Source organism: Dendrobates tinctorius, unplaced genomic scaffold (genome assembly GCF_039654945.1).
Source record: "Dendrobates tinctorius isolate UK_male_01 unplaced genomic scaffold, ASM3965494v1 ptg000022l, whole genome shotgun sequence".
In the NCBI taxonomy this organism is placed as follows: Eukaryota; Metazoa; Chordata; class Amphibia; order Anura; family Dendrobatidae; genus Dendrobates; species Dendrobates tinctorius.
This window is the reverse complement of record NW_027361690.1, coordinates 27,879,040-27,903,089: the sequence shown is the minus strand read 5'-3', so window position 1 is coordinate 27,903,089 and position 24,050 is coordinate 27,879,040. Positions and strand designations below refer to the sequence as shown.

General features: G+C 42.6%; 1 protein-coding gene across 21 annotated transcripts in view; it reads left to right on the top strand.

Annotated features, from left to right (window-relative positions):
• BNC1 (basonuclin zinc finger protein 1) overlaps positions 1–24,050 on the top strand; it is a 329,666-nt gene that overhangs the window by 282,548 nt on the left and 23,068 nt on the right. For 11 of the 21 annotated variants that reach the window (XM_073568538.1, XM_073568541.1, XM_073568543.1 and 8 more), the window contains one exon: positions 22,935–23,001. In XM_073568538.1, coding sequence (XP_073424639.1) covers positions 22,993–23,001 — 9 coding nt within the window. In that variant the 5' untranslated portion in view covers positions 22,935–22,992. Of the gene's footprint in view, positions 1–8,503; positions 8,636–17,635; positions 17,802–18,683; positions 18,801–19,050; positions 19,366–19,504; positions 19,608–22,934; positions 23,002–24,050 lie in introns of those variants that run through there. The other 10 variants (XM_073568550.1, XM_073568532.1, XM_073568530.1 and 7 more) reach the window with 5 other exon arrangements.

Below are 24,050 nucleotides of genomic sequence, written 5' to 3'. Positions count from 1 at the left end.
TCTGACAGGTAAGTAGCGACCCCCGACCCCAGCGATGTCGCTGGTGAGATCTGCTTGTGTGGCAGCTCACTAGCGACCACTTAGCGATGCACCAGCGATCCATATCGTTGTCGGGATCGCTGGTGCATCGCTAAGTGTAACGGTACCCTAAGTTAGGTCCAAGAAATGTTTGTACAGTGACCAACTGTTCGTGGTTTAGACTCTGCATGACACTATTATTTAAAATGAAACAACCGAGATGCAATTAAAATGTAGACTTTCAGGTTTTATTAAAGCTGGTGAACAAAAATATCTTGTGCAATGCTTTTTCTACAAAGCCTCCTCATTTCAGGGGCTCAAAAGTAATTGGACAAATTAACTTTACCAGAAATAAAAAGTTATTTTTAATACTCTGTAGACAGAATCCTTAGCAGGCAATGAAATCTAGAAATCTGGAAATGGAAATGCATGCTCGATAAGGTTGAGATTTGTGATTGCCTCGGCCATTGCAGAATATTCCACTTCTTTACCTTAAAAAAAAAACTGCTGGGCTACTATGGAAATTTATTTTGGGTCATTGTCCATCTGTACTGTGAAGCGCCGTCCAATCAACCCTGCTGCGTTTTGATGAATCTGAGCAGAAAGTATAGCCCTGTACACTTCAGAATTCTTACAGCTTGTTCTTTCTTCAGAAGTAAGCCATATATACCCAGTGTCAGACTGGGGTGCCAAGGGCCCACCAGTAACAAACAAAAAAAAAAAGAGGGGAATAGTGCCTCACCGTGTATTAGATACCCCCCTGATACTGCAGTAGGATCCAGATTCTGTTTGATCATCGGATGAATTAGAAAAAAAAAATTGGATCAGCAAACTGAATTTCAATAAAAATTTCTTCTTTATTTCATTCTTTTAAAAAAAAATAGTCCAGACAAGTTGTAAAATCGTGTAGCGTTCTTACGCGTTCCTGGCCGTTGCCCTTAGTAGTAGGGCCACAGCAGGTATGGAATCTCTATACAAACCTATAGCTGCTACTGCGCAGACGCCCAGGGTGCCATTTTCAAAATTACTTTACTTTTTTTTTCCTCGCTCAAGTAAATCTGCAAAAGGGATTAAGTGCACAGTAACCATGCAATTATGCTGCAGTGCAGGTGCCATGGCCGGCACGTGCCTCCAGAAGCGTTTTTTTGTTGTTTTTTTAAGTATATACAGATATTCATTATGCAAACTAGGGGGCGGTCAGTGAGGGATCAGTGACCTGTCAGTAGTCTGCATTATGAATACCTAATCAGAGCACCACATACCCCAGCCCCGCCTTAGGGCATGAGAATCTCATTATTATTATTATTTATTGTTATAGCGCCATTTATTCCATGGCGCTTTACATGTGAGGAGGGGTATACATAAAAACAAGTACAATAATCTTAAACAATACAAGTCATAACTGGTACAGGAGGAGAGAGAACCCTGCCCGCGAGGGCTCACAATCTTCAAGGGATGGGTGATAATACAGTAGGCGAGGGTAGAGCTGGTCGTGCAGCGGTTTGGTCGATCGGTGGTTACTGCAGGTTATAGGCTTGTCGGAAGAGGTGGGTCTTCAGGCTCTTTTTGAAGGTTTCGATGGTAGGTGAGAGTCTGATATGTTGTGGTAGAGAGTTCCAGAGTAGGGGTGATGCGCGAGAGAAATCTTGTATGCGATTGTGGGAAGAGGAGATAAGAGGGGAGTAGAGAAGGAGATCTTGTGAGGATCGGAGGTTGCGTGCAGGAAAGTACCGGGAGACGAGGTCACAGATGTATGGAGGAGACAAGTTGTGGATGGCTTTGTATGTCATGGTTAGGGTTTTGTAATGGAGTCTCTGGGCAATTGGGAGCCAGTGAAGGGATTGACAGAGGGGAGAAGCTGGGGAATAGCGGGGGGACAGGTGGATTAGTCGGGCAGCAGAGTTTAGAATAGATTGGAGGGGTGCGAGAGTGTTTGAGGGGAGGCCGCAGAGCATGAGGTTGCAGTAGTCAAGGCGAGAGATGATGAGGGCATGGACTAGGGTTTTTGCAGATTCTTGGGTGAGGAATGAACGGATGCGTGAAATATTTTTGAGTTGAAGTCGGCAGGAAGTGGAAAGGGTTTGGATATGTGGTTTGAAGGCAAGATCAGCGTCAAGGATTACTCCGAGGCAGCGAGCTTGTGGGACTGGGGAGAGTGGGCAGTCATTTACTGTAATTGATAGGTTCGTAGGGGGGGTCACGTGAGATGGGGGAAACATGATGAATTCTGTTTTGTCCATGTTGAGTTTCAGATATCTAGTGGAGAAGAAGGATGAAATAGTGGACAGACATTGAGGGATTCTGGTTAGTAGGGAGGTGATATCTGGTCCAGAGATGTAGATCTGTGTGTCATCAGCATAAAGATGATACTGAAAGCCATGAGATTCTATGAGCTGTCCCAGGCCAAAGGTGTAAATAGAGAACAGCAGGGGCCCTAGGACTGAACCTTGTGGGACTCCGACAGATAGGGGGCGAGGTGAGGAGGTGGTGTGTGAGTGGGAGACGCTGAATGTCCGGTCTGTTAGGTATGATGAGATCCAGGAGAGGGCCAAGTCTGTGATGCCGAGGGATGAGAGGGTCTGTAATAATAGGGAATGGTCCACTGTGTCAAAGGCAGCCGACAGGTCCAGGAGGAGGAGGACAGAGTAGTGTCGCTTGCTCTTGGCAGTTAAGAGGTCATTGGTGACCTTAGTAAGGGCAGTTTCAGTGGAGTGGTGTGACCGGAAGCCAGATTGTAAGCGGTCGAAGAGGGAGCAAGAAGAGAGATGGGAGGACAGTTCAAGGTAGACGTGTTGTTCCAGTAGCTTGGAGGCGTATGGGAGAAGTGATATAGGGCGATAGCTAGATACAGAGGATGGGTCAAGAGAGGGCTTTTTGAGGATAGGTGTGATGGAGGCATGTTTAAAGCTTGAGGGGAAAACACCAGTTGTTAGTGATAGGTTGAAGAGATGGGTTAGGGTTCGGATGAAGACTGTGGTGAGGTTTGGGATGAAGTGGGATGGGATCGGGTCGAGTGCACAGGTGGTGAGATGTGATCTTGAGAGTAGAGTGGAGAGTCGATCTTCTGTAATGGTGGAGAAGTTGGTTTTGAAGGTGGAGGGCTGGGAAGTCGGGAGGAAGGGCTCTGGGGGTTGTTGACCAAAACTGTCCCTGATGTTATCAATTTTCTGCTTGAAAAATGAGGCAAAGTCTTCAGCTGAGATGAGTGGGGAGGGAGGAGGTGCTGGGGGGCGGAGGAGAGAATTGAAGGTGTTGAATAACTGTTTAGGGTTGTGAGACAGGGAGGATATGAGAGATGAGAAGTAGGTTTGTTTAGCTGTGGCGAGTGTGGTCTTGAAAGTAGTGAGGGACTGTTTGAATGCGATGAAATGCTCGTTGGAGTGGGATCTTTTCCATCTGCGCTCAGCAGCCCTGGAAGCTCGCCTCAGCTCTTTGGTCAGGCTGGTGTGCCAGGGCTGTCTGTTGATTTTGCGAGTTTTGGTATGTGTAAGTGGGGCAGCGGATTCCAAAGCTACAGCTATTGTGGTGTTATATAGAGCGGCAGCGTCATCCGCATTGTGTAAGGAACTTATATCTGTAAGAGGGAGGAGGGATTCGGAGAATGAGTGTAGGTCAAGGTGTTTAAGATTCCTGCGAGGGTGTGAAAGTTTGTGGGGTGGGGATTGTAGACATGGAGTGAAGAGGGAAGAGAATGTGAGCAGGTTGTGGTCAGAGAGAGGAAGAGGTGAGTTAGAGAGGTTAGATAGGGAGCAGAGGCGGGTGAAGATGAGGTCCAGTGTGTGGCCATCTTTGTGGGTGGCTGTAGAAGACCATTGAGTGAGGCCGAAGGAGGAAGTGAGAGATAGAAGTTTAGTGGCAGCTGAGAGGGAAGTGTCAATGGGGATGTTGAAGTCGCCCATGATGATAGTAGGGATGTCCGCGGAAAGGAAATGAAGTAAAATCTCATTACCACAAAACTGAAAATAAAGATTACGAAACCACAACAAGATGGATTTCATCTCCCAGGTATCATTGTAAGGCCGGGATCACACACAGCGTAATACGGCCGAGTCTCGCAGGTTAAAACCAAGCTCTGGCGCCGGCACTCCGGAGCGGAGTGTGCAGCCGCACAGCAATACATGGAGCTGCACACTCTGCTCCGGAGTCCTGGTGCCAGAGCTTGGTTTTAACCTGCGAGACTCGGCCGTATCTCGCTGTAGTGTGACTCCGGCCTAATCAGTGTAACGGCGCCGACCTGACATTGTCTGTAGGTTACTGTGCACAATCCTGCTGACAGGTTCCCTTTATAAGTACCAGCAAAACCTGTGAGATTTTAGAAATCTCATGCACACACATTGTTTTGGGTTTTTTTTGTCATCAGTATATTGTGCTCTGCATGTTTTTTTTGGACATAGAGCATGTCACATCTTTCAGCGCTTTTTTCAGTGCTTTTTCAGCGTTTTTCACTCATTGACTTGAATGGGTGGTGAAAAGCGCTGAAAAAAATGCAACAAAAATGCAGGTATCATGTTTTGCTGCGTTTTTTGTGCCGAAACCTGATTCTATGGAATAGGACTTTTTTTGTCAACACTAAACTTTATCAGCATGCACAAGAGATAAATCTAGTATGTCAAAAATGCCACAAAAACGCATCAGAAAAACGGAGAAAAACAAGGAAAACCTGCTTTTTTCTGCAGCCGCTTTCCTGCCAGATTTTGCTGCAGAGAAAAAAAACGCTGAGAAAAGCCTAGTGTGAACTTACCCCAAGTCTGTCTGTGAAAATTGGACTGCACTCTATTGTTTTCCTAGTGCGGTCCGATGTTTTCCACGGACCCATAGACATGAATGGGCAAATGCCATCGGATTATCAGATGCAAATCGGACATGTGCACTGCATCATTGAATAAGGGCAGTCTCACATGTCCAGATAATTCCGGTACCGGAAAAAACGGTACTGGAGCTATCCGTGTCGATACGTGGTGCATCTGTGTGGCTCACGTGTGGCAACCATGTGCCACATTAGGACCACACGGACGGCCACCGGGGAAGAAGCGCTACAGTAAGCTCTGTTCTCCTGCGGCTGGTGCTGAATACGGCTGTCATTCTTCTCTCCTGCTCTGCCGGCAACAGTGAGCAGGAGAGAAAGAATGAAAACCTGACGTGGGGTCCCCCTCTGTTTGTGAACCAACCCGGCAAAGTTCACAGCTGGGGACTGCTATTCTCAGGCTGATAAGGGGCCATTGATCTTGGGCCCCCCCATCCTAAAAACAGAAGCCCGCAGCTGCCCAGAAAATGCGCATCTATTAGATGCGCCTATTCTGGAGCTTTGTCGGGTTCTTCCCACTTGCCCTGTAGCTGTGGCAAGTGTGGTTAATAAGGGGTTAAAATAACACCTTGCTATTGCTGTGAGCTTTGCCGGGTTGGTTCACAAACAGAGGGACCCAAAGTCGGGTTTTCATTCATTCTCTCCTGCTCGCGCTGTTGCGGGCAGAGCAGGAGAAAAGAATGACAGCTGCGTTCAGCACCAGCCGCCGGGGAACAGCGCTTACAGTAGCGCTTCTTCCCAGCAGCAGTCCGAACTGTTCTCCGTTTGCACGTGTTCATGGACTGTGCGCTCCCACAAACACTGACATGTCAGTGTGTTTTGCACACAGACCGTGTGTCCGTGAAAACACGCTGACACACTAGCGTAACTACCGGGGTAGCAGCCGAAGCGGTTGCTTTGGGGCCCAGCCTATATAGGGGCCCGGGTCCCCGGCTCCGATCGGCGCTACCCGGGTAGTGCAATAGTGCAATTAAGTACATACTCACCTCTCCTGCATGTCTCTTGCAGCCCCCATTTGCTTATTCCATCTTCTCAGCACTGTTCGTCCTGCTTTCAGTGGCCGCTCATTACATATGTGCATATGTAATGAGCGGCTCATTACATATGCGCATATGTAATTAGCAGCACCACGTGGACACTGAAAGGTAGGAAGAACAGCGCTGAGATGGAATAAGCAGGGGGGGGAGGCTGCAAGAGACATGCAGGAGAGGTGAGTATAACGGAGGGAGCCATATTCACCTGTCCCCTGTTCCACCGCTGCACATCGCTCTGCTGTCTTGCTTCCTCTGGCAGTGAAGTTCAGGTCAGAGGGCGCCATGACGTAGTTAGCAGGCGCCCTCTGCCTGAACAGTCACTGTGCAGGGCCGGCAACGCTGAGGAGCAGCAGCTGCAGCAGCAGAGACGAGGTGAGTATGTAGGTTTTTTTTTTCTTTAATTGAGACAGCGGCAGCAGCATTATAAGGGGCCACTAATGACCGTGCAGCATTACAAGGGGCCAGTAATCACTGTTCAGCATTACAAGGGGCCAATAATCACTGTGCATTACAAGGGGCCACTAATCACTGTTCAGCATTACAAGGGGCCACTAGTCACTGCAGCATTACAAGGGGCCACTAATCACTGTGCAGCATTACAAGGGGACATTAATCACTGTGCAGCATTACAAGGGGCCACCAATCAATGTGCAGCATTATAAGGGGCCACCAATCACTGCAGCATTATATGGGGCATATGTTATTATGGAGCATGTTATAGGGCCACCATTATTCACTGTGCAGCACTATTAGGCATATTTTTGTATGGAGCATCTTATGAAACCCATCATGAACTTTATGGAGCATCTTATGGGGCCCATTTTATTTTTGAAATTTACCAGTAGCTTCGGCATTTTCCACCCTAGGCTTATACGCGAGTCAGTAAGTTTTCCCAGTTTATTGAGACAAAATTGGGGGGGTCGGCTTATACACGGGTCGGCTTATACACGAGTATATACAGTACATTACTGCGGCGCTCCGGCGGGTGCTGTGGCCAACGCTGCCTTGGGGGCCCGCCGGCCCGGTGTGTGTTGTGTAGGGGATCCGGGGCCCCGATGGAAAAAAAATGTACACTATGATTTTGCAGCCTACGCTGCATTTCTGTGCCTGCTGTGTGGAGCAAAGCACATATTGGGCCCGCCTCCCTGCCTGCAGCCAGTGTATTGCTTCAGACTAGTTCAGTCCCGCCCCTTCCCTGAGCCCTCGCTGTCTATTAGCTCTTTGCAGAGCTGCCTGCCGTAGGGACCTCTGGGAAATGTAGTTCCTGGAGGTCGGTTTGCGCGGAGGAAGGCAGGCAGCCCTCACTGTCTCAGCTTAATTAATGCCAGGCCAGCCACTCAGCCAACTCTAGTATGCATTATCGGGAAGGGGGTGCGTCTTGAAGGGGGTGCGTCTTGAAGGGGGTGCGTCTTGAAGGGGGTGCGTCTTGAAGGGGGTGCGTCTTGAAGGGGGTGCGTCTTTGAGGGGGCCCCGTTTAAAAGTTTGCTATGGGGCCCAATCAGTTCTAGTTACGCCCCTGCGCTGACATGTGCAGAGAACCATTCATTTTAATGTCTACGTGTGTCAGTGTCTCCGGTACGTGAGGAAACTGTCACTACACGTACCGGAGCCACTGACGTGTGAAACCGGCCTTACATTGGTCCAAGTGTGACCCGATGTTTTGACGGATCGCACTTGGACAGAAACTATGGTCGCCTGCACAAGCAGAACAGTAGTGCAAGGGTAAATCTGATCAGGTTTTCGGGCATCAATTCACTGACTGCAAACACAGATATTGAAAACCAAAAATTAAAGTATATTCTATTGAGAGAACCCACTATATATCACTGCAAAAGGTCATTATCATATGTGCAAGAAGTAAATTCACATTGATGGCTGGAATGTCCTGCCGCCTCGGGAAGGAATGTAATATTTTTTTTTTTTGGTGACTTCCTCCATATGACTGTGCAGACCAAATGATGTCCTTTTTAAAATGAAGGAATGTTTAAAAGCTTTCTGCTCACCTTTTCAAAGGTACAAATAAACGTGTCCTTAGGTTGTAATCTGATGCTCACTTGTACCCTTCAATTTTCATAGCCTTCAGCCACAGTAAAGTGCCCCATAAATCCCTTGAATGGCTCACAATGCTAGGATGACTGTCTGTGATGTTAGAGCAGCACTACTAGTGTACAGGACACGCAACCCTGCCATGACCTTATCCTGAAGGGTATTAAGTGGGGCTTTCTGCTGCTCTCATGGGCTATTATCAGCTCACTCAAAGTAAAGATTTTTGTCTCTGTTTACTTTTCCTAAAAGAGGCTGTTTACCGCCTTCTGATGCCTATCCTCCGTTCATGGCTATGTTCATTTTAGGAGCTATGGGGGGCTGTGGGATGTGTGAAGCCAAGGTCAAAGTAGAGTTTGTTTGTTTTTTTAATTATATTCTTACATATTTTGTTTTGTTATTCTAATTATATATATAAAATAATGGATATTTACTAATGGAAGACTTTTTTCTAATGGCCATATTTATTATTTACAGTTATAAGAACCATGGACTGAGTTTAATGCACCGGATTATTGTTATGCACAAGACTACCCAATGGGTGCACGTTGATGTTGTGGGATATAGTGTACATATTGCAAATAATTATTTTTTTTCTTTTAAGTTTGATCCAGTTGATTTTGGCTGTCTGCTTTGGTTCATATACAAGAATGGAAACAGTCTCCCTCCAGACACAGAAAATTGATTCGCTTTCAACGTTTCGGCTTTCTAAGCAACAATCTGAAATCAGAGGAAGGTTGGGTTTCCAGAGCACATTTCTTGGAATGTTGGACAGTGTACTGTGAAATTAAATTGTTCTCACAGGTGCTTTATATTTTCATGTGGAACACTTTCAGACTCCGTGTGATGAGGTTTCAGTATATGTACTTTACAAAGTTTGCTTCTTTAGGTAATAAACATGACCACTATGTAAACAGATTGGCACATATCTTCATAGGACATCACCTGATGGATGACTTTTACTACACATTTCTAAAAAAAACGGATAATGGAAATTTGTAATTGTTACTGGTGGCCCTACTTCTTTCTATTATTTTTAAGCTGGCTGGTTTGAAGAAGATTAGGCATTTATATTGAAATAAACACATTCCCATTTTAAGGCCTATGATTTGCTGCAGCAGTCAGGTGACCAAGGAACTGGATGTCATTGCTTCCTGTCCCGCTGAAGACCACAGAAACAACCTGGCACAAGAGCTAAGGGGGTTAGAGCAGGAAAGAATGACAAGTAGTGTTGAGCATTCCGATACTGCAAATATCGGGTATCGGCCAATATTCGCTGTATCGGAATTCCGATACCGAGTACCGATATTTTTTCAATATCAGATACCGGAATCGGAAGTCCCCATAATGCAATGAGCCACTGTTGTGGCTGTGATTGGCTGCTGAAATGATGTCATCATGATGCGCGGTCTGTGCGCATCATGATGCGCAGTCTGTGCCGACTGCGGGGGGCCTGTACGGGCCTGCCGGGTTCCTGTGCCGCCTGCCGGGGGTCTGTACGGGCCTGCCGGGGGCTTGTGCCGGCTGCCGGGGGTCTGTACGGGCCTGCCGGGGGCTTGTGCCGGCTGCCGTGGGTCTGTACGGGCCTGCCGGGGGCTTGTGCCGGCTGCCGGGGGTCTGTGCCGGCCTGCAGGGGGTCTTGTGTGTGTGCAGGCATCGTCCGATGGTACTAAAAGTCCCATCGGGCGATGCCTGCTACAATGACAGTGATTGACACATTAGCCAATGATGGGACAGTAGTAGTCCCATCATCCGGCTAATGTGTTGAATGTAAACCAAAAAAAAATAAAAATAAATATATATATATATATATATATATATATATATATATATATATATATATATACATACTACATATATACATCATACATACATACATGCTACATACATACAACATGCTACAGACATACAGTACATACTGCATTCATACTACATACATACTACATATATACTACATTCATACTACATTCATACTACATACATACTTCATATACACTACATACAACATACATACATTCATACTACATACATACAACATGCATGCTACATATACACTATTCATACAACATACATACTACATATATACTACATTCATACTACATACATACTACATATACACTACATTCATACAACATATATACTACATATATACTACATTCATACTACATACATACTACATACATACAACATGCTACAGACATGCAGTACATACTACATATACTACATTCATACAACATACATACTACATACATACTATATATACTACATTCATACTACATACATATATACTACAACATACATACTACATACATGCAACATACATACAACATACATACATTCATACAACATACATACAACATGCATACTACATATACACTATTCATACAACATACATACTACATATATACTACATACATACTACATATACACTACATTCATACAACATATATACTACATATATACTACATTCATACTACATACATACTACATACATACAACATGCTACAGACATACAGTACATACTACATATACTACATTCATACAACATACATACTACATACCGTACATACTATATATACTACATTCATACTACATACATATATACTACAACATACATACTACATACATGCAACATACATACATTCATACAATACATACATACTACATACAATACATTGATACAATACATACATATAGACATACAGTACATATAACATAGTGTACATACTCACCAATACTTGTCACATTGTTCCCCGAAGCCAGTGTTATCTATGAAAAAATATGAAAATAACAAACAAGCCATATACTCCCTGATCCGCAGAAATCCACGTGTCCCATGCCAATTTCCCGTGGAGAACAGCAGCATCAGCTGATGCGACCGCTCTCTACGGGGCTCCAGGAATCCAATGACGGGAGGTAGGTATCCTTCCGCACTGTATTCCTCCGCCACTGTAAAAAAAATAGTCCCTGATCTCACTTTAATGCAAAAGCTGCGTGGGAACTTTTTCACACAGCATTGCCAAAAGTGAGACTAGGGACTATTTTTTTTTTACAGTGGCGGAGGAATACAGTGTGGAAGGATACCTACCTCCCGTCATTGGATTCCTGGAGCCCCATAGAGAGCGGTCGCATCAGCTGATGCTGCTGTTCTCCACGGGAAATCGGCGTGGGACACTCGTGGATTTCTGCGGATCAGGGAGTATATCGCTTGTTTGTTATTTTCATATTTTTTCATAGATGACACTGGCTTCGGGGAACAATGTGACAAGCATTGGTGAGTATGTACTCTGTTATATGTACTGTATGTCTATATGTATGTATTGTATGAATGTATGCATGTATTGAATGAATGAATGTATGTATGTTGTATGTATTGTATGAATGTATGTATGTTGTATGTATGTTGTATGAATGTAGTATGTATTGTATGAATGTTGTATGACTGTAGCATGTTGTATGTATGTAGTATGTACTATGTATGAATGTAGTATCTATGTATGTATTGTATGTTGTATGTCTGTAGCATGTTGTATGTATGTAGTATGTATGTATGTTGTATGAATGTTGTATGAATGTAGTATATATGTAGTATGTATGTTGTATGTCTGTAGCATGTTGTATGTATGTAGTAAGTATGTAGTATGTATGTATGTATGTATGTTGTATGAATGTAGTATGTGTAGTATGTTGTATGAATGTAGTATGTATGTATGTATGTATGTTGTATGAATGTAGTATGTTGTATGAATGTATATATGTATGTAGTATGTATGTATGTTGTATGAATGTAGTATGTATGTCTGTAGCATGTTGTATGTATGTATGTTGTATGAATGTAGTATATATGTAGTGTGTGTGTATGTGTGTGTGTATGTATGTGTGTATATATATATATATATATATATATATATATATATATATATATATATATATATATATATATATAATATATACACACACACAGTGGGGAAAAAAAGTATTTAGTCAGTCAGCAATAGTGCAAGTTCCACCACTTAAAAAGATGAGAGGCGTCTGTAATTTACATCATAGGTAGACCTCAACTATGGGAGACAAACTGAGAAAAAAAAATCCAGAAAATCACATTGTCTGTTTTTTTTTTCATTTTATTTGCATATTATGGTGGAAAATAAGTATTTGGTCAGAAACAAAATTTCATCTCAATACTTTGTGATATATCCTTTGTTGGCAATGACAGAGGTCAAACGTTTTCTGTAAGTCTTCACAAGGTTGCCACACACTGTTGTTGGTATGTTGGCCCATTCCTCCATGCAGATCTCCTCTAGAGCAGTGATGATTTTGGCTTTTCGCTTGGCAACACGGACTTTCAACTCCCTCCAAAGGTTTTCTATAGGGTTGAGATCTGGAGACTGGCTAGGCCACTCCAGGACCTTGAAATGCTTCTTACGAAGCCACGCCTTCGTTGCCCTGGCGGTGTACTTTGGATCATTGTCATGTTGAAAGACCCAGCCACGTTTCATCTTCAATGCCCTTGCTGATGGAAGGAGGTTTGCACTCAAAATCTCACGATACATGGCCCCATTCATTCTTTCATGTACCCGGATCAGTCGTCCTGGCACCTTTGCAGAGAAACAGCCCCAAAGCATGATGTTTCCACCACCATGCTTTACAGTAGGTATGGTGTTTGATGGATGCAACTCAGTATTCTTTTTCCTCCAAACACGACAAGTTGTGTTTCTACCAAACAGTTCCAGTTTGGTTTCATCAGACCATAGGACATTCTCCCAAAACTCCTCTGGATCATCCAAATGCTCTCTAGCAAACTTCAGACGGGCTCGGACATGTACAGGCTTAATTGACCATAAGATTTAAGGCCCTGTGCACGGAACTGCACGGAGTCTGCACTGTGTGCACAGGGCCTTAAATCTTATGGTCAGGTTATTGGACATTCCTAATGTACTTTTCTCCAATAAGTTGAATTCTTTCCTTATAATCTTTATGCATGTTGTATATTGATCAATATGTGGATAGTTTATATGTTTGATCTGCTTTTATAGCACATGTTTTTAAGTCTCTCACATATGTTTATAATTACCCTGATGGGAGTGGGATGTATATAAGGTTCCATGTTTGGAAAGCAGATTAGATTCTGGACCGTGAAGAAGGCGGGTTCTACCGCTGAAACGCGTAGTCCTATCTGCACGACTTTCCTGCGTTATTGCTGTTTTGAACTGCTTGGACCATTGCATTTTAATGGATTTATGAATAAAAAGAAAAAAATTTTTAACAGCATCCTGGATTGCTCACGTTATTGCTGGACTTTGCTTTGTCGTTGTTCACATTTGTATGGATGGACTCCTACATCCAGATCCGGGCACAACGGAGTTAACCAGGTCAGCTGAGGTTCCAGGTGGTTCACAGGAGTGAGCTGGTCTACATTGTTGGATATATATATATATATATATATATATATATATATATATATATATATATATATATATATATATATATATATATATATATATATATATATATTTTACATTCAACACATTAGCCGGATGGGACTACTACTGTCCCATCATTGGCTAATGTGTCAATCACTGTCATTGTAGCAGGCATCGCCCGATGGGACTTGTAGTCCCATCGGACGATGCCTGCACACACACAAGACACCCAGCAGGCCCGCACAGACCCCCGGCAGCCGGCACAAGCCCCCGGCAGGCCCGTATAGACCCCCGGCAGTCGGCACAAGCCCCCAGCAGGCCCGTACAGACCCCCGGCAGTCGGCACAAGCCCCCAGCAGGCCCGTACAGACCCCCGGCAGCCGGCACAAGCCCCCGGCAGGCCCGTACAGACCCCTGGCAGGTTCACACAGACACGCACAGTGTCCGCCCACGCACCACCCACACTCCCGAACTGGATGTGCAAGTAAAGAAAGGGTTTTTTTTCATTCCGATATTTCTGTCCCATTGACTTGAATGGGACTTCCGGTATCTGAATCGACGATACCCGATACTTTTTTTTGTATCGGGCCGATCCAATCCGATCCGATATTTCTCTATATCGGATGGTATCGCTCAACACTAATGACAATTGCTCAATAATTTATCTACTTGAACATGAAAGAAAAATTTTCTAAGAAAATGGAACTTGCTACTTTTCAATGTAATCCCCCCTGACATCAACAAACTTATTTAACTTCACCTCCAGTGACTGGATGCCCTGAAAATACTCTGGAACTCTCTACCCCAACACATCAGAGTTTCGCCTACCACGGAAACCTTCAAAAGGAACCTGAAGACCCACCTCTTCCGGAAAGTCTGCAACCTGCAGTGATCCTTAGTCTACTGAACCGGCGCATGACCAGCTTTACCCTCTCCTAGTGTATCCTCACCCATCCCCTGTAGACTGTGAGCCCTCATGGGCAGGGTCCTCTCTCCTTCTGTACTTGTGTGTGTGTGTGTGTGTGCGCCTTGTATTGCTCATGTTTATTGTGCTTGTCTTGGAATAAATGGCGCTATAATAATGAATAATATATACAGAAAAGCTCTGTTCTCTAACAATTACAGAACATGCTAGGGTAGAGAACATACGAGGGGTGTTCAATAAGTTATTTTATTATATTTTAAAATACACTTTCCTTATGTAAAGGAAGCTATTGGGTTGCCTTTGCAGTGTTTTGCTAGTTATCAATTTATGCTAAGATTGTCCTATGAAAGCAGTTGACTAAGGGCCCGTTTACACTTCAAGATTATCATGAATGAGCATTCCTAGAAACACTTGTTTTATAATCCTCTTGCAGCCTAAACCGCCTAATCACATATTGATGAAGGTAAAAAACGTTGTTTGTCAGGTGACATGATCTTCTCGGCAGCACTTTCTCCTGTGTAAACAAGACTTGTGCTGCCAAGAACAATGGCAGCCTATCTATTATAGCTCATTCTGCATGCATCACTAAGTGCAAAAAACAGAAATTGCCAGCTCACCCTCAATTGGCGTCATGCAGCATGGATTCCAAGGGACCACTTGTAGATAAGATGAAAAAAAAAAAAAAGAAGAAGAAAATCCAGCTGCTATGAAAGGTAAATCTTTAATCTATAATGGTAAAAAATGACATGACGTCGAGACAGAACAGCAACGCGTTTCGAATACTGGCTGTGTTCTGACTAAAGGGGGCTTTACACATAGCGATATCGCTAGCAATATCGCTAAAGCGTCACCGATTTTGTGACGCAGCAGCGATATCGCTAGTGATACTTGCCTCCAATCTGCTCCCCCGCTGGTTATCGCTGATCGCGTGAGATCGGCCTGGTCCATTTCTCGTCGTCGGCTTCCTGCTGGCGCAGATGAGCGAGCCATGGACGCAGGCAGAAGACGGTCACACTCGCCGCGTCTGAAAGGTAATTGTGACCGCCGACCGCTGCTGCATCGCTAGTGAGATCTGCCTGTTTGGCAGCTCACTAGCGACCATTTAGCGATGAACCAGCGATCCTGACCGGGTTGTATCGTGGTCGGGATCGCTGGTGCATCGCTAAATGTAAAGGGGCCTTAAGTCCAGGCTGCCTGTGTACACAGGTAATTAAGTGTCCACTAACGTTTAAACATTTATAGTCAGTTTGTGAGGATGGACCTTAAATCTAGGCAGAATGTATAGCTCTATACACTTCAGAAATAATCAGTTCTGATAAAACATGGTTATTTATTAAGGTATCCTATAAATGTGACCACACAGTTTGCACTTGCTGAAAATGCATACTTAATACAAAACCTATGCCTCTTAATGAATTAGGAGCGAATGGCACGTGGCGTGCACCTTACTACAAATCTTGCTCCGCTCTGGAACTGGGGTAAGTTTTTGGCTGTAAGGAACGCTGCCGTTCGTCATGAGTTTAACAAACGAGTTAACATGCCCCTGTCCTTGCCCCGCTGACTTTGTCAGAGTTGGGACAAAGTGGCCTGAGAACGGCAAATGTCACAAAATTTCCATGCAGCCTTGCATTGCGCCAACATTTTGAAGCTTTCCAAAACTTTTTATGCAAGAATTCTGGAATAAAAGGTTTCATGAATCAAGCCCTTGGAATCCACTCAATCCTTGGGGCCGATTCATCAAAACCGGTGTTTTTCACCCCAGTCTTGGTGAGGGGGCCTGCTGGAGTCAGACACCCCTGATTCATTAAGCAGAATCTGCTTCTTAATAAATTGGGAGCATCTGACAGGTTGGGGAATGAAGTAACATTTGTGGTATAAGAAATGCTGCTGTTAATTTTATAATTACAATTTTAGAGCTGAGCAAAAATAGTATGAGGATGCCAAAAGTAGCAACATGTTAGCTCAGCCTTGCGTTGAGCCAAATTTTGCGGCTTTTGAAAGATTTTCCTCCAGAATTCTGGAGCGATTGTGAATTGAGGCCTTGATCTTCTCAATGTGTCATGAAATAAAAAGTAAATGCCTGCAACTGGACCACGAAGTGGCTTATCAGTCACTTGTCAATTACTTTTAAGCTTCTAAAAAAAGAGGGACACCTTAAAGGGTCTTCAATTCCGAAATGGTTAATGTATTTTTTTTGTAAAAACACCTTTAACGTTGTAGGTCTATTCTTCAGTCTCCTCTTGATGACTTTGTTTCAGATGCATTGTCTTGGTGCATAATTATTATTATGCAATTATAGCGCCATTTATTCCATGGCGCTTTACGTGTGAAAAGGGGAAAATCTAAATAATCTAAATAATGAAAATTCTAACACTGTCAAAATTCCATCTGGACCCCATTGCTTTTGTATAGAATATATAATATTTAGATAAATCTTGTTTGGAAAATAATGAAGTTTAATTCTGTATAAAATGTATGTTTATGCTCTTATTGATTACATATCTAACTCTTGTTAGACTCCTACGTCCACTGTGCAGTGCTGTTTTCTTTCTTTATGCCCAACTGTGCATGCTTTACATTTCATGGGTGCTCTGGTGACAGGTGAGTTAATAGACTATTGAAATGTCATGTGGGTAAAGACCTCAAAGTCACAGGAGAACAAGTAAAATCTTAACCAATTCTATACTGTTAGTATTTTTTAGGACACCTATGTCTTTTTAAGTGTCTTTAGACTTACAGTAATTGGATTTGACAGGTGCAGGAAATTAGACGGACAGGTACTATTCAGATGTAGATTTAGCATAAAAGCATTACTGCTCCGATTGAAAAATTGCAAAAATTGTTTGAGATTTTGTAGCATTTACAAATCTATGCATGAAATGCTTAGCACGCCTGAAAATGCGGGGTCTTTTCTTATTATGAGCTTTAAGACTGGTGAACAAATTTCAGTTTGGGGAGTTAGTTTACGTGGGGTTAGGTCACTGTTTCGAACAAGTAATTCCAATCTGAAATAAGCCGGGTGGTTTATACACAGATAGTTCTGTTTTCAGGGGAAAAAAATGGTAAGTGGCCTTAGGTCAGCAGCATTGATTTAATGCATTACTTAGGCTGCCAGAACTGAGGTAGAATCTCCTCAGACTGCATCAGGAGTGCCTCAAGCCTCTGTGATTCCTTTTGATCAAATCTCTGTGAAAGATGAGTGTCATGCCCTCTTCAAGCCAGCTGTGAGGGGACTGCCCTGTGACTCTGAGAGCATGCTGGAACAGAGCACACCAGGGCACCGAGGTGAGAGCATGCTGCAGAGGTGAGCCAGGCAGACCCAGACTTGGAGGGCCCACAGATCACCAAGTGGGAGGATCGCCCTCCACTCCCCTGTGCACAGGCTTAGCATTCATCAGACCTTGAGGTGCTCACATTCAGACAAGGCTGAGAAGGCGTGTGATGTTCTGTGCTAGTACTTGTACAGACAGGAGTGCGCTTAAAGTACATAGCTGGAGTACTCATTGAGGGAACGAGGAACTGCCTGGGACATGATACCTCTAGCAGTGGACAAAGTAAGGACACTTCATCTATTCATTTCTTATTTTCGAATCTTGAATATTCTTGCATTTTTTCTTTTTTGTAAAGAAGTATATTTTGTATCATAAGACTGTATCTTGTGCTCAATAACTGTCATACAACTTAGTATTTTATGTTTTGTTTTGTTTTTTTTCTCCATTCTTTTCACCCCATGTCCGCCCATGCTGGCATATAACTTTAAAAGGAGTCCAGAATAAAGTGCTTTAAGCAAGTGCATTAATGTCGTTATTATGATGCAGAAATCCTCTTTAGAGCAGCAGGCAGTAAAACCAATTTTCCTATAGTCGTTCTTAGTGTTATTAGTGGCTGGTGATCTGTGTTTGTAAATTATGCATACAATCTTATCCTTTTATTGAAGAGTGCTATTGTCCGTCCTCAGAGCACACTTAGTCCTGTAGTCCTTTGCATTGAAAGCACTGTGGTGATGATGAGACTGATGAGGGTGGTATAAGGTTGGCCGCTCCGCTCGATTCCATCCTAATTCAAGAGAATATTCTCATTACACTCCAATGTCGTAAGACTTAATAGTCTAAAGATACGATTCTCACAAGTGCACTTTATACATTTTTAAAACGTTGCTATATATTTTTTTTGTTTTTTGAAAGCCTGCTGAAATTCTTTTTTTTTCTCTCCTTTTTTTTTTAATGTTCAGCTTTTCCAGTAGTTGTAGATAGGAAACCAATCTTTCCACTGAACTTGGTACAGAGCGATCAATACACTGATAGATGGCTTTAACTATGCAGTATCCATTAAGATAGGTGTGCCCAGCCCATTTTCTTAGTTTGACGTAATGCTAGAGATGGAAAGTGCAATCTAAAGACAAACTGTCCTGTTTCGCCTGCACGGAGGTGTCTTTCTGCTCTTCTGTTAATCCGTGATTCTCTCCTTCTACAATGCTCTCCTGCACAGCCCGGAATCATGTAGCTGCTTTGGCTTCTTGAACTGGAAAGCGGATTGTTGTTTGTGTCTTTTGGGTGAGCTAACATCTATGTTGCAAGGACCTCCAGGCATGTTGTGCTGCTTTGTCTTTCTGTAGTCTACAAGTGAAGTCAGCTTCATTAGTTTCATGATGGCACATCAGTCCAGGACTGGTGTTACCGCTTCCTTCTAGCGAGTCCTGGAGCATGATCTGGGCTGCCTAGGTTTGGATAAGCTTGTAAGGATTTGTCAGCCAGATGTGACACGATTGTCAAGAGGCAAGTAAAGGAGGAGATCTGATATTAATCAGTGCATAGCTGGAAGCCAAACTTTCTCAAAGGCAGTGTAGAAACATGTTCTTCTCTACTGCTCCTCTTTTCTTACCATTGAGCTGCCGCTGTCTCAACTTCTGGGTTTATTGCAGGCTAGAACGGATAAGGGTGTTTTTTTTTTCTTTTTTTTGTTCCTGTCTATCTTGTCTTTTTCATAGAATGCTCTAATTTTATCACCATTACTAAACATGCATAATGTATCGCTGCTTTTCCAACCTTTTCCTAATATTTCTTTTCACAAGAGGCCCTGGCACATATGTCATTCTCTGATATCTGATCCTTTGCACAGGTCAGTTCATTCTATTTAGCACCTCTATTCATTAAGCCTACAAATATGTGTCTGATCTTGAAAAACAAAAAATGTTTGTGGATTTATCAGTTCAGCAACTGTGGGACTAAAGTGAACATTATTTTTTTTTTTTGGGAAGAACTGGTTGTCTTGGAAGAGACCCATGATTTCCTTTCTAATGGGAAACCTGACAGCTAAGTCTGTCCGGACAAGTGCTAAATTCTCTTGAAAATTTTCAACAGGTAATGTTTTATGGCTCCTCTGCAGACATTAAGGCATACCGTGCATAACTACTTTTCCAGTATATTCCACTGTGTTTGCAATTTTCTGATTGATGTTGATTATGAAATCGTGTAGATATAGTTTGATACCTAAGGCATGACTTTGGGATCTTTACCCTTTGCGCCTTTTAGATTAGAGCATTAGATCTCTGTGGGTATTGACATATTCTTAAAGGATTTAATGATGCATGGACCTAATTGTCTAGTGTTCAGACACCAGGTAACACAATGGTCCAGCAAACCATCGTCATGTGATGGATGAGAGCTAACTGTACAGACACCAACAAATGCAGCATTGCTAATTGACAGCTTCTGACAATTCTTCTGTATGTGGCCTGACGTTTGTGTGACCAAGCATCTTTCCTGGTATTGGAATTGTCCTGTTTTCATGTGTCTGGGTTGAAGAATTCTTTTAAAAGTCTACTGTTAAGAGTTAATCGACATGTGATTGCAACTGAAGGGGTAGCTCTAGGGGTATAGTTTTGGGGAAGCAGCTTACTTATTCACTTTTATCATATCTAATTGGTTCAGTGCCAACTTATTATTCCAAAAAAGTTCTTTCTTTCACTTTCTGCCACTTTTTTCTATATAAACAGGAAACAATCAGATAAAGGAGCTGTTTTACAGAAAATAGGCTGTGTACAGATGCAACAGCACAAGTTTGTCATTCTGACACATTTCGTGGTGATATCTGATTGCTTGAAGTTCTTGAAAGTCTCCATATCTAGAGTGGAGGAACTATGGGTTTCAGGAATTTCCTTCATACTGTAATGCATGATTAAAACACATCTGCTGCTAACCTTCCTATTACCGGTATTGTGAGTGAGGTGGCTTTTCATTACTGGAATGTGCGACAATACCTGGGGACATAGTTACATAAAAATGCAAAAAATGATCATGACTGCTACTTAATGATTCTGCTTGAGTTTGGGTTGCTCTGATAACCTGTAAGGAGAACTACTAAAAGTTTACTGAATGGAAGTGGGTATGTAGCGGTGGCACAGTACACCGACACAGTTGTGCATTGCCATGCAAACCACTCTCCCTATGAAGGAACCACATCTATTACATTGACCTTTTTTTCTGTATTTGTCTTCTTTCAAAGAAAATAAAAAATCTGCACCCTTGAATCAACGTAAACAGATCTGACCTGTTTTGATCCATAATGGCTAACAAACGTTGTGCGTAATACTGCGTTGCTCCTGTACTCTTCGGTAAATCTCCATACCCCTGTTGTGTTGTAGCTTGCCTCGTACCAAGATTGTCCCTTATACAATTATTATCATGGGGGAAAGACAGATGTCATGTACAACTCTTAGCGTTATATGGAGCAGTTACATAAGCACAGGCTTCTTAGATCTTAGATATGTGGACTATACAGTTGAGGCACCAGCATATGGCTGATGTCCATATGTTTCTACTGGATATGCTTATGCTAAGTTGGATGTCCCCTGTATGTAATGTAGATTTGATGAAAAGACACCTTACTTCTGCAGAGTCTGGACCATTTTGGTTTTTTTTCTCATATGGCAGATTGTTTGCAGATATGTCATACGCAGAAATGTCATCCGCTGCATTATATATTAGAATATGGTTTATAAAAATACATGCACATGCTGAACAATCACCCACACTCGGATGGATATTAAGGCACACAAATGTTTGCTATACCATGAGTGAACATGCCTTCATAGTGTACTGGTGTTTTAGTAATAGTTTTACATGTAGCATGCAATAAAATACATGGACGTATACTTGACATGTAACTACACTATTTAAGTTGTAGATAATTTTCAATTTTATTACGTGTACTTGTGGTGTGCTTGTGTCTGGATATATGTGTGTGTGTTATATATTATAGCAAATGACTGTACTATTTGGTAGGAATATTGAAGAATGAATTGAGAAAGGAGATGCATGTGGAATGCTCTGTGTACTTGAGATTACTACATGACCCTGCAAGAGTTATAGTGGAAATGATTCAGGCCCTGATGATGAGCTCATCCTTTCCTGTATGAGTTGCGTCTTATGGCTGCCGTATAACTTCTATTGTGTCATTATTTTGTCTGCACCAGTGTTTTGGGGTTACCTGACTACAGCCAAACGTTGTCACTTGAGATTTGTAAGCAAGACATATTTGGTTATGGTCTCAGATCAACTTGATTGTCTGCTCATTAGTCATCCATGACTACAAATCTTTTTGTCTAGTATTCAGCTCGTGTGCTGTCTGACAAATGAATAGTGCTATTGAATATATATGAGATTACGAGATTATTACCTGTGTATATTTATCAACGTACTGCAGCTCTTACCTGCCGTAATTGAAGTTTTAATATGCCTGCACGTGGAGCGGTGTGCGCCATACATGTAGACGATATAATGACGTGGCTAAACACACCTGTTCACACACTTCATTACATTGTGTTTTTGCACTAGATGTCCATACATATTACACCACAAATATTGACCCACAAAAGAAGTTTTGACATCGCACCACAACCTGTCCCTGCTGCAATATTGATAATTCGGCCCCTATAGTACTGCCCGTCTGCCAGACGTTGAGTAGTATACCAGGCTTACCTGGCTGCTTCCTGTAGGTCACTCACTGGTTACATGTCCATGCTATACCCTCTACCCTCTTTGGGGGGGCTCCTATTCCTAATATTTTGGTGGCTCATTCTGAATTTCCCTTTCTTGTCACACTGTTATATGGAGAAGTTCTTAAATTTGCCGCTAGCACACTACATGCAGTGTCTTTAAAGCCAGAGGAGTAAAATGCCACATGAACAGTAATAATATATAGGTGGCGAAGCTTGACCCTGCTCCCATGTCTACAATGAGGGTTAAGAAAGATGGGGAATGCTGGATTATATGCGCCTGATTTTTTGTACCCCTGAGTAAGGAGCACGGTGGAGGTGCCTGGCAGTGGCTTTCACCCCTCTCGTTAAAATAAACATGCACGTTTGGCAGATCCACACATGAATGTTTATGGGGGAGTCAGAGGAGAAAGCTGTTGGCTGTGTGTGGCCACCTTAAGGTGGAGACAAGTAACGACCTATTAAACAATGCTGGATGAAGATGACCTTGCTGTTTCATGGGCTATGAAAGCTCTCCAGCATCACACCATGAAGGTCTGTCCGGTGTGCGTGGCTTCAGGCTTATTGATACTGAACAGAAGTCATTAGTTGTAGCAGAGTGGATATCTGTAATGAGGGTGGTAGCTGGTTTGGGAAACATTGCCAAGAAGTGTTTTCAGAAAGTAACTTGACCTTCTGTTTTGTGTGTTAGTGAGTGCATTCCAGGGAATGAGATTCAGCTGTTTGTGGGGACTGAACCAAAGCACAAAATGAATGAGGTAAGTTTTTTACTTTTTTTTCCCATATTAACACTTTCCCTTCATCTGCTTAATACTGACAATTTTGTAGATTTTATGTTCCACTAAAGGTTTGCTCCCTACTTGGAATGTGTTAAACATTGCTAAAAATGTTGTCGCACCATTTATACCATTGACCCTTATTGCAATTAAATACGAGGACAGCTTTAAAAGGCAAGTGCAGTATTGCAGGAAAGGACTTGCACCCCAAGTCATTTGGCAAGGCTCTTTGATCAATATTGACTGTAAAGATTAGGACTTCCCGTAGGGGGCACGAGAGAACCTGTCCTCTGTGAAGATGAACTTTGTATATTTAATTTTTCCAAGGAGCCTATAAGTCCTACTACACCAGAATAATGTCTCCTTATAGGGCTTTTCCCCATGAAGAGAGTTAATTTTAATCAACAGATTTGATCTTTGAAAAGGAAGTTCTACAAATGGATGTGTTTAAAATAAAATGTTCCTGCGCCGAGATAATCTTATAAATGTGTCCCTGCTGTGTGCTGTGTAATGGCTGTGTCTGATCATACCATAGCTCCTGGGCAGAGGAGGAAAAGAGGATACAGACATTACAACATGGGATCACAGCCGATTCTTTCTTTGAGATAAAGCATTTTTTAAAAATAGTCAGTGAAATGTTTTACTCACAAAAAAAAACCGCTGTAATCCCATACTGTAATGTCTGTATACTCTTTTGCGTCCTCCCGTGCCCAGGAACTGTGGTATGATCAGACCATGTGCCTGTGTGGTCAGACACAGCCGTTGCTCAGCACATGGCAGGGGTACATTTACAAGATTATCTCAGCACAGGAATATTATTTTTTAGGACATCTAATTGTGGAACTTATTCTTATTCCAATATCTAGTAATTTTAAAATATAAGTGGAAAAAAAGTTGTCGGATCACAAAGCTGAATAATAAAAAAACAATTCTTCTTTATTTCACACCATCATAAAAACGTGTAGATATATCCACAAATCGATAAAAACAGAGTCACATTCTAGACATAGGAAACTATACGCTCTTCCTCT